The 12,747-nt window shown below is 51.3% G+C and overlaps 6 protein-coding genes across 6 annotated transcripts; 5 read left to right on the top strand and 1 right to left on the bottom strand.

Moving 5' to 3' along the window:
• Positions 1 to 1,054: 1,054 nt before the first annotated feature.
• Positions 1,055 to 2,953, top strand: KY384_000429 (uncharacterized protein; the record flags this gene model as incomplete). The annotated part of the gene is made up of 1 exon (XM_044808965.1): positions 1,055 to 2,953. One exon carries the CDS (start codon positions 1,055 to 1,057, stop codon positions 2,951 to 2,953), a length of 1,899 nt encoding a protein of 632 aa, XP_044664952.1.
• A 665-nt stretch (positions 2,954 to 3,618) lies between these two features.
• On the top strand, positions 3,619 to 4,896 carry KY384_000428 (uncharacterized protein; the record flags this gene model as incomplete). The annotated part of the gene is made up of 3 exons (XM_044808964.1): positions 3,619 to 3,717; positions 3,764 to 4,501; positions 4,552 to 4,896. 3 exons carry the CDS (start codon positions 3,619 to 3,621, stop codon positions 4,894 to 4,896), a joined length of 1,182 nt encoding a protein of 393 aa, XP_044664951.1.
• A 20-nt stretch (positions 4,897 to 4,916) lies between these two features.
• KY384_000427 (uncharacterized protein) lies at positions 4,917 to 6,006 on the bottom strand (the record flags this gene model as incomplete). Its single annotated transcript, XM_044808963.1, has 2 exons — positions 4,917 to 5,162; positions 5,212 to 6,006. The coding sequence occupies 2 exons, from the start codon at positions 6,004 to 6,006 to the stop codon at positions 4,917 to 4,919; spliced, it is 1,041 nt and encodes a 346-aa protein (XP_044664950.1).
• A 453-nt stretch (positions 6,007 to 6,459) lies between these two features.
• Positions 6,460 to 7,643, top strand: ATG3 (E2-like enzyme; the record flags this gene model as incomplete). The annotated part of the gene is made up of 2 exons (XM_044808962.1): positions 6,460 to 7,536; positions 7,590 to 7,643. The coding sequence occupies 2 exons, from the start codon at positions 6,460 to 6,462 to the stop codon at positions 7,641 to 7,643; spliced, it is 1,131 nt and encodes a 376-aa protein (XP_044664949.1).
• A 2,046-nt stretch (positions 7,644 to 9,689) lies between these two features.
• KY384_000425 (uncharacterized protein) lies at positions 9,690 to 10,361 on the top strand (the record flags this gene model as incomplete). Its single annotated transcript, XM_044808961.1, has 1 exon — positions 9,690 to 10,361. One exon carries the CDS (start codon positions 9,690 to 9,692, stop codon positions 10,359 to 10,361), a length of 672 nt encoding a protein of 223 aa, XP_044664948.1.
• Positions 10,362 to 10,859: 498 nt separating this feature from the next.
• Positions 10,860 to 12,125, top strand: KY384_000424 (uncharacterized protein; the record flags this gene model as incomplete). Its single annotated transcript, XM_044808960.1, has 1 exon — positions 10,860 to 12,125. The coding sequence occupies one exon, from the start codon at positions 10,860 to 10,862 to the stop codon at positions 12,123 to 12,125; it is 1,266 nt and encodes a 421-aa protein (XP_044664947.1).
• Between the last annotated feature and the right edge of the window lie 622 nt (positions 12,126 to 12,747).

Genomic DNA, 12,747 nt, shown 5'->3' with positions numbered 1-12,747 from the left:
CCATGCGCCAGCATTACACAAATGAGGTATGCCGAGTCAATACGGAGATTCCAAACCCTGAGCCCTCATTGAGCTCATCGCTGCCTTAAAGGAGGTCAATGCGCTAGCAAATTTGGCTATCTCTGCCCATAGCTTTGGGAGATCGTCGGAGAGACGCTATTTATGATCTTCCTGCACTTGACTGGCTTCATAGCTCCTTGCGAAACAATGATGTATCCGTATGCATGTTGGCGATAAGGAAGGGCAAGAGCTGATTGCTGGGAGCAATAAGGCCGTTCTTCTGGAATACCAAGATCCTATGGGTTGTCTCCTGGGTTCTACCGTCAAATGGGCCGCTCACCATATCAAGAGCTTGCCAAGTATCGTGATTGCCTTGGCATGTGGGACTACCTAATAGAATGCAAGGCCCAGAGGTTTCGATCGATTGGGTCACGTTTTGCTTCTTCGTTCAGCTGTCCGAGAAGTGGGGCAGATGGAAGCTGTTGAGCACATACGCTCCAGGAGAATACATGGGCATTAAAGCGAGGGGAGAATGGTCAGGATGGATATCTACGCCGTGAGGAAGTCACTGGACTTGCTGCTCTGTTCAATCTTTGCATTGATGGATGAGATGGAAGCATTAGTAGTGAAAGATGACATATCCATTACTTTTAGTCACGTTTGCCTTCCATACAGTCCCATCCTTCGTCCCTCTCCCTGAATAGTACCAGTAAGAAATTGAGCATCTCTCTAGCCATGGAGACAATGAGAAGTGACCAGGAATTCTTGGTGGCTCTGGATGTGCAGAGTCATAACATAGTCCAGCTACACGATGCATCTCCCTGGATGGAATTAGAGCATACGTTGGAACGCTATTGTATACACGCGGTCTTTGAGCTCTGAGATTGTAAGATGATTGTTCGTGAGAGTAGAGGGAAGGACATCACCATAGGTATATTACGTAAGGCATGGTATTCTATTTTTAGCGCAATGACGTACCTAGCTGGGACCTGACAACTAAAAGTCAACAGCCACACACATGAATGCTTGTAGCTCTTGCTCTAGGCTCCCAACCATGCCGATATTACCAGATCACTCCCGTGAGATTACCACTCTGCTCGAAAAGGTGCATGCCCACCTCAAAGATGTTGAGGCAGACCCAGCGCAACCGCTTAACGAAGAGCTCTTGAACCAGGTCAGGATCTTTATAACCAGTCGGTCAACTCAGAAGCCGGCTTCATCTTCGTATGCTAACTTCTCAGACTCCATCTACCCTCCTGCGACTCCGGTGAAAGACATTCTCAACCAGCTCTCCCGCCTCCTACCCACTCTACAACAAGATCCGGCTCCTGTCACCGAGCTGACCACCTCACTTATCAGCCTACCAGGCTTCACCTTCCGAGATGCCCTCAATATCGACCCTCCTGTTCAATTCACGCTTGCCCTCAAATCAGATGTTCCAGCAATATCGCTTATGATACTAGAAATATTGGGCAAAGTATCCAAAAGCCAAGTTGACATAAATTGGGTAGCGGGGAAGCGGGACATAGTGCAGTCCCTTATACAACTCTGGCTGCGTGCGAGCGACACGGGGGTTTCGCAAGTTGCCGGCAAAGTCTTTTCGAAACTTTTGAACGGGCCAAAGGAAGAGAAGCCCACGGGTCATGTGGATGCTACGCTGGACCAGAATCTCATGTGGCGGCGGGTGTTCAGGGATCGGGATGTATACCGAACGTTTTACGAAGAGTGCACATTATCCAATGTCGGGCAGGATGGACAATTGAGCCGTGGAAGAAAGACCATTGCGCAGGGTCGATTGCAAGACTGGCTCCTCGATGTCAGTGTGGACGTCGTCAGGACGACACAAATCTCTGACGTCGAGAAACAATACGGTGTTGGAGATGGAGGACTACTCGAGTTTGCGGCCGCTCGAATGGTAGATTATGAAGAAGACGATCTGATGAGATCGACGTTGATCCATTTCTGTACCAACTTGGTTGAGCAGGGCAGAAGTGAGGAGCTTGATTCAATGAACGACTTGGCCTTTCTCAAGAAATATGGCATGCATCATACGTGCATGTCTTACTTTCTTGACTTAAACGGAGGCCACAGCTCATGGACCCTTGAAAACTCAGCTTCTTACATTGCTACGTACACTAAAAGCTACCAAAAGGATTTTCTCCGCAACCCGGCGCTGTCAACGAGTATTGTGGAGCTCATACTACAGCAACTTGCAAATTCTCATACCCTTCGAAATGACCATTCGATCGTCCTAGCAGCTCTACCAAGGTTTCTACTACTTAGGAATGGCGGAGAATCAGTTTTGAATCGGCTGCCATCTCATAAATCATACCCCCAGACCGTGAAAATGCTTGCCAAAGTATTCGGTCACTCCGATCATGTGGATGATCGAATCGCTGCACGCGCGCTCTATTACCTCTACGCAAAAGTGCACCCTGACTTATGGGAAGACATCGTCCAGCTGGCTTCTACCGCTGCCCTCTTCGAAGGTGCAGTAGCCGCAAACCAGCTTATCGGGAATGTCATCAGTGCGGAGTGGGAGCGCCTGCCCGAAACGTTCCAAAAATCACAGCTTTTTGCAGGCCTGACAGAGGAAGGCCTAGCTAGGAAATGCAACAACGGCCGTTCACTACCCCAACATAGTACCGAAGTCATTCTCTCAGCACCAGCACTGCAGACCGTTGTTCCATATCTCATGCAAAGACCCCAAGAAGCCGACAAAAAGAGGTATCAGAATATGTCAAGTGAGCATAGAGAAGTCACGGAGGAGCTTGGAAAAGTGAGACATATCGCACTGCGCATGCTTTTGATCCAGGTGAAAGGGATGCCACGATCAGAGGACGTCGACAAGATTACGCAAGCCATGGAAAGGCGTTGGGAAGAAGGTCCGATGGGGTATGGCGCTGACTCAGGAGGGGAAGCTACGTTCTATGGTGCTCTTGGCGGTCTTTGAATGATGGCTTTGATGAATGTCGGACCTATCGATAGACGAGTGGCGAGTATCGTTGCTGGGAAGATAAAGCGGCCTACAGAGAGGAGCCAAACTAGACTTGACCACCATTCAGGTATGGATGCGATCCTTCTGACGTTGGAGGAAGCTAATGCTTGTTATCAGGTATCTTCAAATGGGAAGGGAATCGACTATGTAGATCCTCATTTCAAGATGTTTCCTTCCTACATAGTCACTTGTCAAAAGATGCACCCTACAGAAGGCACTCCACCAACTTTTATGCTTGACCTTTCATGTGCAATCACGCTGCATTGAGCTGAGTAGTTTCCTGCACCTCATGGATACCGTCAGACTGTAGTCGTCCAAAAGACAGGATGTGGAGAAGAATTCTGCAAAAAGGTCTTCGAGGTGCAGACTATGTAGCTATATGGAACGAGAGCATGTTACAGTTTCAGCCTTCAGTCCTATGAAAATGCGTCGCGTCCGAAAACCACTTTGAAAAAGTTTCGAACACCGAATTGTCTGAGATTCTAACAATCCAGCTGTCATCTTCGACTGAAATGGATGTAATGACCAATGTGCCGATAGAATTGATCCCTCTATGATACACTCCAGCTCATACCACCCTTACTACACCCGATTGACGCCTCGCTCGCCTACTCAGCGCCATGGGCCTCATCCCTCAAATTATTGACTTGCAGCAACCTGGTGCTTGGAAAGCTGTTGTCGTCTTGGTGTTCTCATTGCTTGTATTTGGAGCATGGGCTGTAAGCAACACGTCTCTCCCAATCGTACATCCATTGACGAGCTTAGTTCTACATCTTCCTATACCTTGTCGCTCCAATTCCTCGAGCTCCCCTTGCCTCAGAGAAGAAATATAGGATAGTTGAGTCAGATGGCAATATCTCACCTTATGAAGACTTGCCATGTTGGAAAGATAGACATGATGCGGAGAAGAAGGCCAGAAAGCACCCAGCAGAGACAGACCACCCATTGAAGCCGCCTCCAATCGCGAAAGCAGACATTTTCATGTCGCTTGTAGTCCCCGCTTTTAATGAAGAAGAGAGATTGGGTATTATGCTGACGGAAGCCGTCGATTACCTGGAGCAAGAGTACGGGCAGTCTAAACCGCCAAAGGGACAGGCGAACGGCGGTCTGAAGCAGCGTAAGGGTGGTGAAGAGACGAGTAATGGACACGTTGCCTCCAGCCATGCAACAACGAAGGGATGGGAGATTCTTGTTGTATCGGACGGCTCGACAGACCGGACCATCGATACCGCTCTGGATTTCGCCAAAAGCTTGAAAGGAACAGCAGCATCAAACATACGTGTCATCAAATTGCACGAGAATAGAGGAAAAGGAGGTGCGGTCATCCACGGAATGAGGCATATAAGAGGCGAATATGCAATCTTCGCAGACGCAGACGGTGCGAGCAAGTTCGAGGACCTGGGTAAGCTTGTGCGGGAGGCCAAGAAGTTCGAGGACGCTGAAGGCCGCTCGGTCGCTGTGGGCTCAAGAGCTCATCTCGTTGGAAGTGAAGCTGTCGTCAAGGTAATGGACTGGATTCCCAGCTCATTGTGCCACGCTGATTGTCTGACTAGCGATCTTTCCTACGCAATCTTCTCATGCACTCGTTCCATCTACTCATCCGGCTACTCACTCCACCAGCCACCGGCGCAGTCAAAGACACCCAATGCGGCTTCAAACTTTTCTCGAGAGCCTCACTGTCATATATCGTCCCTCATATGCACTCAGAAGGCTGGATATTTGACATTGAGATGCTCATGCTTGCAGAGTCCGCTAGCATACCGGTCGTCGAAGTACCTGTTGGATGGAAAGAGGTAAAAGGGAGCAAGCTTAACGTGGTCTGGGATAGCTTAGGCATGGCTTGGGGACTTTTTGTTCTGCGAGCTGCCTGGCTACTGGGTATCTACGATACGGATTGAATTACATCCTGATCAACAAGCTACACTTTTAGCCATGATGTCGTCGCTCCGCTGGGATGGGTCGTCCGTTTGACCTTCACCAGGAGATCTAACAGATGTGTGATCACAAACTTCGGATCATCCTTTTGAATGAAATGACCGCAGCCTTCTGCTTGAAACGGCCCTTCACTGAGCTCGGGATCTGTCAGCTTTGCGAGGCCCTGATTGTACCGGTGCCACAGCGCGTTGGAATAGCGCATCGTCAATGAGATCGGTGTTCCCATAGCCTAGAGGAGCATATCAGCCAACGTCATGCGTCAGATCAGACAAACTCACTCGCAGGCTTTCTTCTGCAAAGCGCTGAAAGTCGTGGCCCACGACAGTGATCCATGGTCTGTTTCCAGCTTGACCGAGCATTGGTCTGTCACTGTATGGTAGCAGCCTTGAAAGACTGCGCCTATCTAACCCTTCTTTATTCTTCACATCGGGTGCGAATATGGCCGCGAATTTCATCCGCTGTTCCCTCAGCTGCTCGATAGTCATGTCCTCGGGCAACATACTGGGTCTAAAATCAGGCGCATCAGGATTCGGCCAGAAATCAAAATCAGAATTAGCAACGATTGAATCCAACATCAATATAGCAGCAACAGAATGCTCGTGTGCAAACAATCTTGCAATCGCACACCCGATGGAGTTGGCGACTAGCACAATCTTTGGCTTCGATTGCATGTTCACCTCATTGATAAGGTAGTGCAGATCCATCGCAGCGTCCTTGACGTCGTGCCCTCTGCCCTGTTCCTGTCCTTTGTCCTTTGGATCAGTATCGCTGGTCAATCCCTGACCATACCTATCGTAAGCGAGCATTGTGGGCCAGCTAGAGAATGGGGTCGCGGCGGCCTTCTGCTGTCGGATTACCCCTGCCATGACTGGCAGCCAGGTCGCTTTGTCTGACATCAAGCCATTCAGAAAGACCACGAGAACAGGCGAAGTGTCGATCTCATCGGGTCGTGCGATGGAGTAATGGATCTGGGCTCCAGGCTTGTGAGGCAGCTCGACTGAGTTGTGGAGGATTTCGGACGGGAGCATCATTGCTGGCTCTGGCGGTCGGACTGAGCTGGGGTTGTTCGACATGGCGAGTGATTGAGAAGAAGCGACTCGATCCCACTATTCTATATTCCAACGAAGAAAGGTAGTAGAAGAAAACAACGGGGCAAGCTGCGATACTTCTGCACTGTGAGATGCCTCTTATTGTCAGCACTAGGGAAGTCACCTTTACCCCTGCTGGCGATGTCGCGATTCTGGCTATGTACGTCCTGAATCGCGGTAGCAAAGAGTAAAGTCATCCAAGACTAATTGCTGCCATGCTATCGTGGTAAAGCTTCAAGATTTCATCTCCAAATGACATCACACCCTGAACCCCGACCCTAACGCACCCTTAGCGCGGAGCTTTCGGAGCCGCATCTGCCTACGATTCAGAGCCTCTATTTCCCCCTCCATCCCACCTGTTTTCTCTTTACAGTCCGCTCTCGTGTCGTAAACCGTACACATCATCCTATAACTTACTCTACTAGACATCCTCAAACCATGAACCTCATCCACTCAACCCTCGACACCCTCCGCGACCGCCTAGCCCCCATCTCCCACACCTCCACCTTCCGCACCACAGGCCAGGTAACCCCCGAAGAATTCGTCCTTGCAGGCGACTACCTCGTCTACAAATTCCCAACCTGGTCATGGTCGCCCGCCTCTTCCCCCTCAAAACGAGTAGCCCATCTACCAGAGGGCAAACAGTTCCTCGTCACACGCGGCGTGCCCTGTGCCAGAAGATTAGGCGAGGGATTCGCAGGCGAAGCAGGCGAGACGGACAGAATCATACGGGATGAAATGGGCAAGGGGTCCGCTGACGGCGACGAGGGAAAGGACGAAGAAGGCTGGTTAGAGACTGGCGGCGCTGGAACAGCAGGTGCGGGGAAGAAAGGCAGCGTAGGCGACGTGCGCACCTTAGGCGAGAGCGGCGAAGTTGGGCCCAAAGAAGAAGAGGAGGAGGAAGAAGAAATTCCAGATATGGAAGACGCCTCGGACGACGAAGACGCCATCATCAAAGACTCTGGCGGCGCCGACCAGAACGCCAGCCCCTTACGATCTTACACGCTTTACATAACCTACACGCCCTACTACCGCACCCCGCGCCTCTACCTCTCCGGCTCCACTAATTCAGCAACGCACGGCACGCAGCCGCTGAAGCCCGAGCTCATGATGGACGATATCGTCGGCGATTACGCGGATAAGACTGTCACGTTGGAGGATTTCCCGTATTTTGACGCGGGGGTCAGGATGGCGAGTATACATCCGTGCCGGCATGCTAGTGTGATGAAGACGCTGTTGGATCGCGCGGATGCGGCGATGAAGATTCGGTTGGAGAAGGTCAGGAGGGGCCAGCTGGGGGCCGGGAAGGTGGAGGGTGGGATGGAGGGGTTGGTGGATCGCGTGGATAAGGTGACGTTGGGGTTGGAGGAGAGGGAGAGGAGGGGCGTTGAGCAGGGTGCCAAAGCTGGCGGGGCTGGGGCCGGCGGGGATGAGTGGGAGATGTTGCAGGGGGAGAGTGGGGAGGAGGAGGAGGTTGCTATTAGGGTGGATCAGTATTTGGTTGTTTTCTTGAAGGTGAGTGCAAATGTATGGGTTGGATGTTGGATGCGTGTGCTGACGAAGTGTAGTTCATGGCCAGTGTGACGCCGGGGATGAATTATGATTTCACAATGGGCGTTTGAAGATGGGTAAGAGCATGGGCACCCTTTGTTCTTTATATCGGACCACCGTTCGATAGCGGCGTTTTGATCTCTTTTAAGAGATCATACAATATCTTCAGTCTTGCCCAAAGACCGCCGCGACACGGGGTAGCCACCAGACGCATTATTTGGGACTATTTGGGCGGCATCAGCATCGGCGTTCAGGCAGATATTCAGAGATCGAGAATTACGACGTCTCATGAATTGGCTGGCGAGGCGTTCGAAAGCAATATTCCACGAGTAAACTGAATATTTAGACCCATTTAAGATCTTTCACCTGCCATCATCTTTGTCCCTTCGCAAGTATAGGGTATCACAAACTCAGACCACAACAAAACCCACCATCCCTCCTCTCGCCAGTTATCCAGCCTCTTCCATAATCACTCAAAATACCCACTCCCCTCCCCCCACCATCGAACCCATCCGCCACATCATCCTCCCCGTTGTCGAAATACTGCTCAGCATCATAATCATCCCCTTCTTCATCATCAAACTCATCATCTACGACTTCGTCGTCATCTTCTTCCTCCCCGTCCCCCCCATCCCCACCCCCCTTTCCCCTTCTTTCCCTTTTTCTCTCTCAGCGGCGACACCTTCCATGATTTCCGCCTCCGTGGGGTCGAGTTCGATTTGTTCCCATCCTGGATTTCTTTTTGGTGGATTGTTGGTTGCGGTGGTGTTGGGGTTGTGGGAGGCGGCGGGGGCGGCGGAGGAGGAGGTGGGGAAGGGGGAGGGTTTGGCTTTCTTGTCGTATCGAGGATCCAGTACGCTCCATAACGAGCGCGGGAAAAACTCTAGTGCTGTAACGGATTGGAATCAGCCAATTGCCCGCCCCCTTGCACGCGAGAATTGAATGAAGGCGGGGGGGAGGGGGTGGGGAATAGTGGTGGTGGGTGGTGAGCTTACCATAAGTCCTATACCCCAACCTCAGCCCCGCCCTCCCTTTCCCCTGTCCACCATGATCTTTCCGGCTCTGGCTCGTATACCGCTGACTGTATTTCCCCACTCCACCTCTGAACGGGTCTGTGACTATCTCTTTCTTCTTGCCCCTACTTTCCCCTCCCCTCCCTTTCCCCTTCCCTTCTTTCATCTCCCCAACCGTCATGTAAATAGGCGAAGCATGCACCTCCCTTCTAAACCCCATCCAACACTCCAACTGCCTCGTCTCCACCGCATCCAATGGTTCTGGGCAAGGGACGTGGGGGTCGTAGGAGGAGGGGAACCAGTAGCGTGGGTCTTCCATGTCGCTGGGGGGGTCGTCAACGCGGTCCGGATCTGGGAGGGCGGTCGCTGTTGTTGTGGTTGTGGGGGAGGGGGGAGGTTGAGCGCTGAGGAGGGGGTTTTGCGGGAGGTGGAGGTGGAGGTTTTGGATTTGCGGGACTGGGGGTAGGCGGAGGGGAGGCCGAGAGGTTGGCGGGTTTGGTAGTTGCGTGGGGGACCGGGCATTTTGGAGGGGCTGGGTTGTGGATTGTGGATGGGGAGGGTTTGCGGAGCTGGGAGCGATGCGATGAGGGACTGTGTAATCTATAGACGCGCTAGTGAAGGGAGGGAGTAAAATACGACGGAAATCTGGTGTGAGGCTTTCTTCTCTCCCTCTGGTCCGCAGCAATTGCTCTATCGCGGACGAATGAGGCTATTTTGTGCCTACCTCAGCTCAAAAATGCTCTTACCAGGAGGATGAGCATGGTCTCACTTCAATTTGGCCTTGAGTCGTGGGTTTGCCATGGCTGCGAACCCGATGGTAAATGATTTTCGATGTAGAGGTCATCGAGCTATTGTCTTGGTTCACAAGCTATGAAGTGACACTCTCCTCAATGAGTCATGGCTAGAAGAGAAAGACAGTCTTCAGCGTCCAACATCGAACTATCACCGACGAGATGTTGGTAACTAAGATTAGTATCGCCTATTTCTGTGTCTTGGATACCATTTCAAGCGCGCTCCACAGATACAATAAAGGTCGAGAGACCCACCGTGGGACCCTCCGACCAGACTCCTGGTACAGGCTTGCATACTGTGATTTAATTCGCCATGGGCTCAAAAATTCTCCTTCTCATGGGACTTGCGTTAGTCTTGCTCAATCCAGCTGCTTCTCTGCCCTTCGAGATAGCCAACAACGACCACTCTTTGAGCATCTCGACTGGTGATATAGCTAATCTAGATATCACAAACTCTACACTCTTAGACAGTAACGGACAATATTTTACGAATCTTACAAAACCTGAGACCTGGTCCACCTGCTATGCAGCAGACGATCCCGATTTCACCCCCACAATCCCGGGATTCGACTACCAAACCTGCAATCAGAGGCTATACGAGATAGCTGGCCATCTGAAGTACGATCAAGTCGAGCAGTGGTGGAGCGAAGGCGGTAAACCTTCGCCGCAATACCCGTCATCTCAGGTCGCTGGGATCAGTCGGCGCCAAGATGGATGCTCTCTGCTCGTGATCTCCTCTCTTGTCCTGGATCAATTGGTCAAGCAGGTTCCACGAGGACCGTTTGGACTTCCAATTGAATGGAAAGTAGACTGGGGCCCAAGACGTGGCAAGTATATTGAGAGGAATATTGATTCGGCGCGCTGGGGAGATGTCATTGATGGATTTCAAAACGTTCTTGAGTGCGTGAATGATGGACTTTCAGGACATAAGATTATAGGTGCGTACGCAAACCTGTGTTTGAGTCTTACAGCCTTCGTAATGTGATCCATGGTCAAAACATGCTGACAATGAGGGTGCGAGTATAGGCAGTGGAGGGACACTTCATGTTTTTGTTTTTCCAGCTGGCAAAGGCGTGACAAAGTTCGGCCAGGTAGCAGACCCGACTCTCGGCTTCATTCATACCCTCTTGTAGCAGCAGCATTAAGTCTTAATACATCCTGCGCATTTTCGTCAAGCGCGTTGATTAAGCACGTAGTCGAGCCTCATCAACAAATCTCCACCGTAGTCCACTCAGGTAATTAGTCTTCTATTCTGTGACCGTTAGACAGTGATCACCCATACTCACATGAGTTCTGCAATAGATTCAGACAAGTCTGCATTTTAGGCACAGCGATTGATTTCAGCAAACGAATACGAGCCGAACACCTCGGCACACTTCCGTGAGTCACAGTGTTTAATACATTGTGTGTCCTCTACGATTGCAACCCACTTCGCACTTTGTCTCTCGAGCCCGTTCTGCTGCTCTAGAAGTAATTGAATACAATGTCACAACCAAGAGTCCTCGTTGTGGGTGCCTCAATCGCAGGCCCCATGGCAGCCTACTGGCTCGCCAAAGCAGGAGCCCACGTCACCGTCATCGAACGCTTCCCCAAACTACGCACGAACGGCCAAGCCATCGACATCCGCACCACCGGCGTTACCATAATGCGAAAGATCCCAGGTATGGAGACCGCAGTACGCGCCAAGATCGTCCAGATTGAGGGAATGAGCCTACTCCGCGACAATGGCCGACCCTACGGTACAATCAGGGCAACTGGAAATCCCGACCAACAATCCCTAATCTCAGAATACGAGATCCATCGCGGAGATCTGGCAAAGATTCTGGTGGATCTGAGTAGGGAGAAGGGCGTGCAGTATGTCTTCGGCGAGCAAATCGCTTCGATGAAACAGGTTGATAATGATGGACCGGTTACCGTCGATTTCGTGAACGGCTTTGCAACTGCAGAGTACGACCTCGTTGTCGCTTGCGATGGCGCGACCTCAAGGACCCGAGCGCTAGGGTTTGGCGGCGGTGTTAGAGATTATATCGCACCAGTCAACTCCTGGGCGGCTTTCTTCTCCATCAAGCAGGATCTTATCAATGGGAGTAAAGTAGGCCATGGGTACACCGCTGTTGGAGGGCGCTTTCTCGCTGTTGGAAACGATCCGGAAGGTGGGAATCAGATTACCCTGATGGGTATGCATCCCCGCAATAAGCGTGATTTGACGCTGCCGTTTCGCAATGCTATGGCCGAGGGCGAAGACGCTCTCAAACGCTTCATTGCTCAGCATTATAAGGGCGCTGGGTGGAAGACGGACGAGGTGATGGAAGCTATGTTAGGTCCTGGTCTAAAGGGTTTCTACGCCAGCGAGATCGTCCAGGTCAAAGTTCCCAGCTTGCACAAAGGACGCTTTGCCCTCGTTGGTGATGCAGGATATGCACCTGGCCCGACTGGCACGGGCACCACGCTCGCCATGACTGGCGCATACGTTCTGGCTGGCGAGATCAATAAACATCAAGGCGACCTTGCCACTGGCCTGAAAGGTTATGAGGAGCGCATGAGGCCTATCATTGATGATATGCAGAAGATCCCGATCGTGATACCTCATGTTGTTGCGCCGCAGACTGCTTGGGGGCTTTGGCTCAGAAACACTATCTTTGCTTTCATTGCGTGGACGAATGTTCTTGAATACGCCCAAAGATTTCTCGGCAGCGCCTTCGCTGATAGTGATAAGTATGACCTACCGCACTATGAATGGGTGGCTTGATATTCTCGAGGGGCTAGCTTAGTCTCAGTAAATTCTCAGGACTATCACGAGGCTATGATGAGATCACGGCGAATATATCGACGACGACGACCCGTTTTGCGGGTTGGACACGGTCGGATTTGCGGTCACAAACGACTCTGATACTTCCTCTTGCTGCACTTATCAGCTCGAAGAGACTGGATGACACGCTTTGTGGCCCCAATTCTGCAGCACTCACTAGTATGAGCAAAGTTGATGACACGCTTGTGCCCTCGACCAAACACAAGTCTGCTGTTACATCGATGAGCCGGAGTCAAAGCGTCTTTGCACATTTGGCTTAGGACTGGCCATGGGGGAGTTCGGAATGAGGTCCAGACTCGACGGAGACTCTCATCTAGAAGCATCTTCTAGTCAGGTACGACCCGGTCAAAGGTCCCGTCATCGTTTCAAGGCCATTCTAATTTCTGTAGCGGGCCGGAAGGTGGCGCTTCTATATCTTGAAACTTCATATATCAATCCAACAATCTCATGCAAGACATATGAACGTCAAGACATCTGTTGGTCTCCACAAATCACTCATGGCCAGACCCTCACTAGGATCGTGAGCTTTGGTACAACGAAGATCGTAAATCTTATCTTATAC

This window comes from Bacidia gigantensis, assembly GCF_019456465.1.
Source record: "Bacidia gigantensis strain McMullin 20006 chromosome Unknown contig_74, whole genome shotgun sequence".
NCBI classification, from domain to species: Eukaryota; Fungi; Ascomycota; class Lecanoromycetes; order Lecanorales; family Ramalinaceae; genus Bacidia; species Bacidia gigantensis.
The sequence above is the reverse complement of the archived record's forward strand: the minus strand, read 5'-3'. Positions and strand labels throughout refer to the sequence as shown.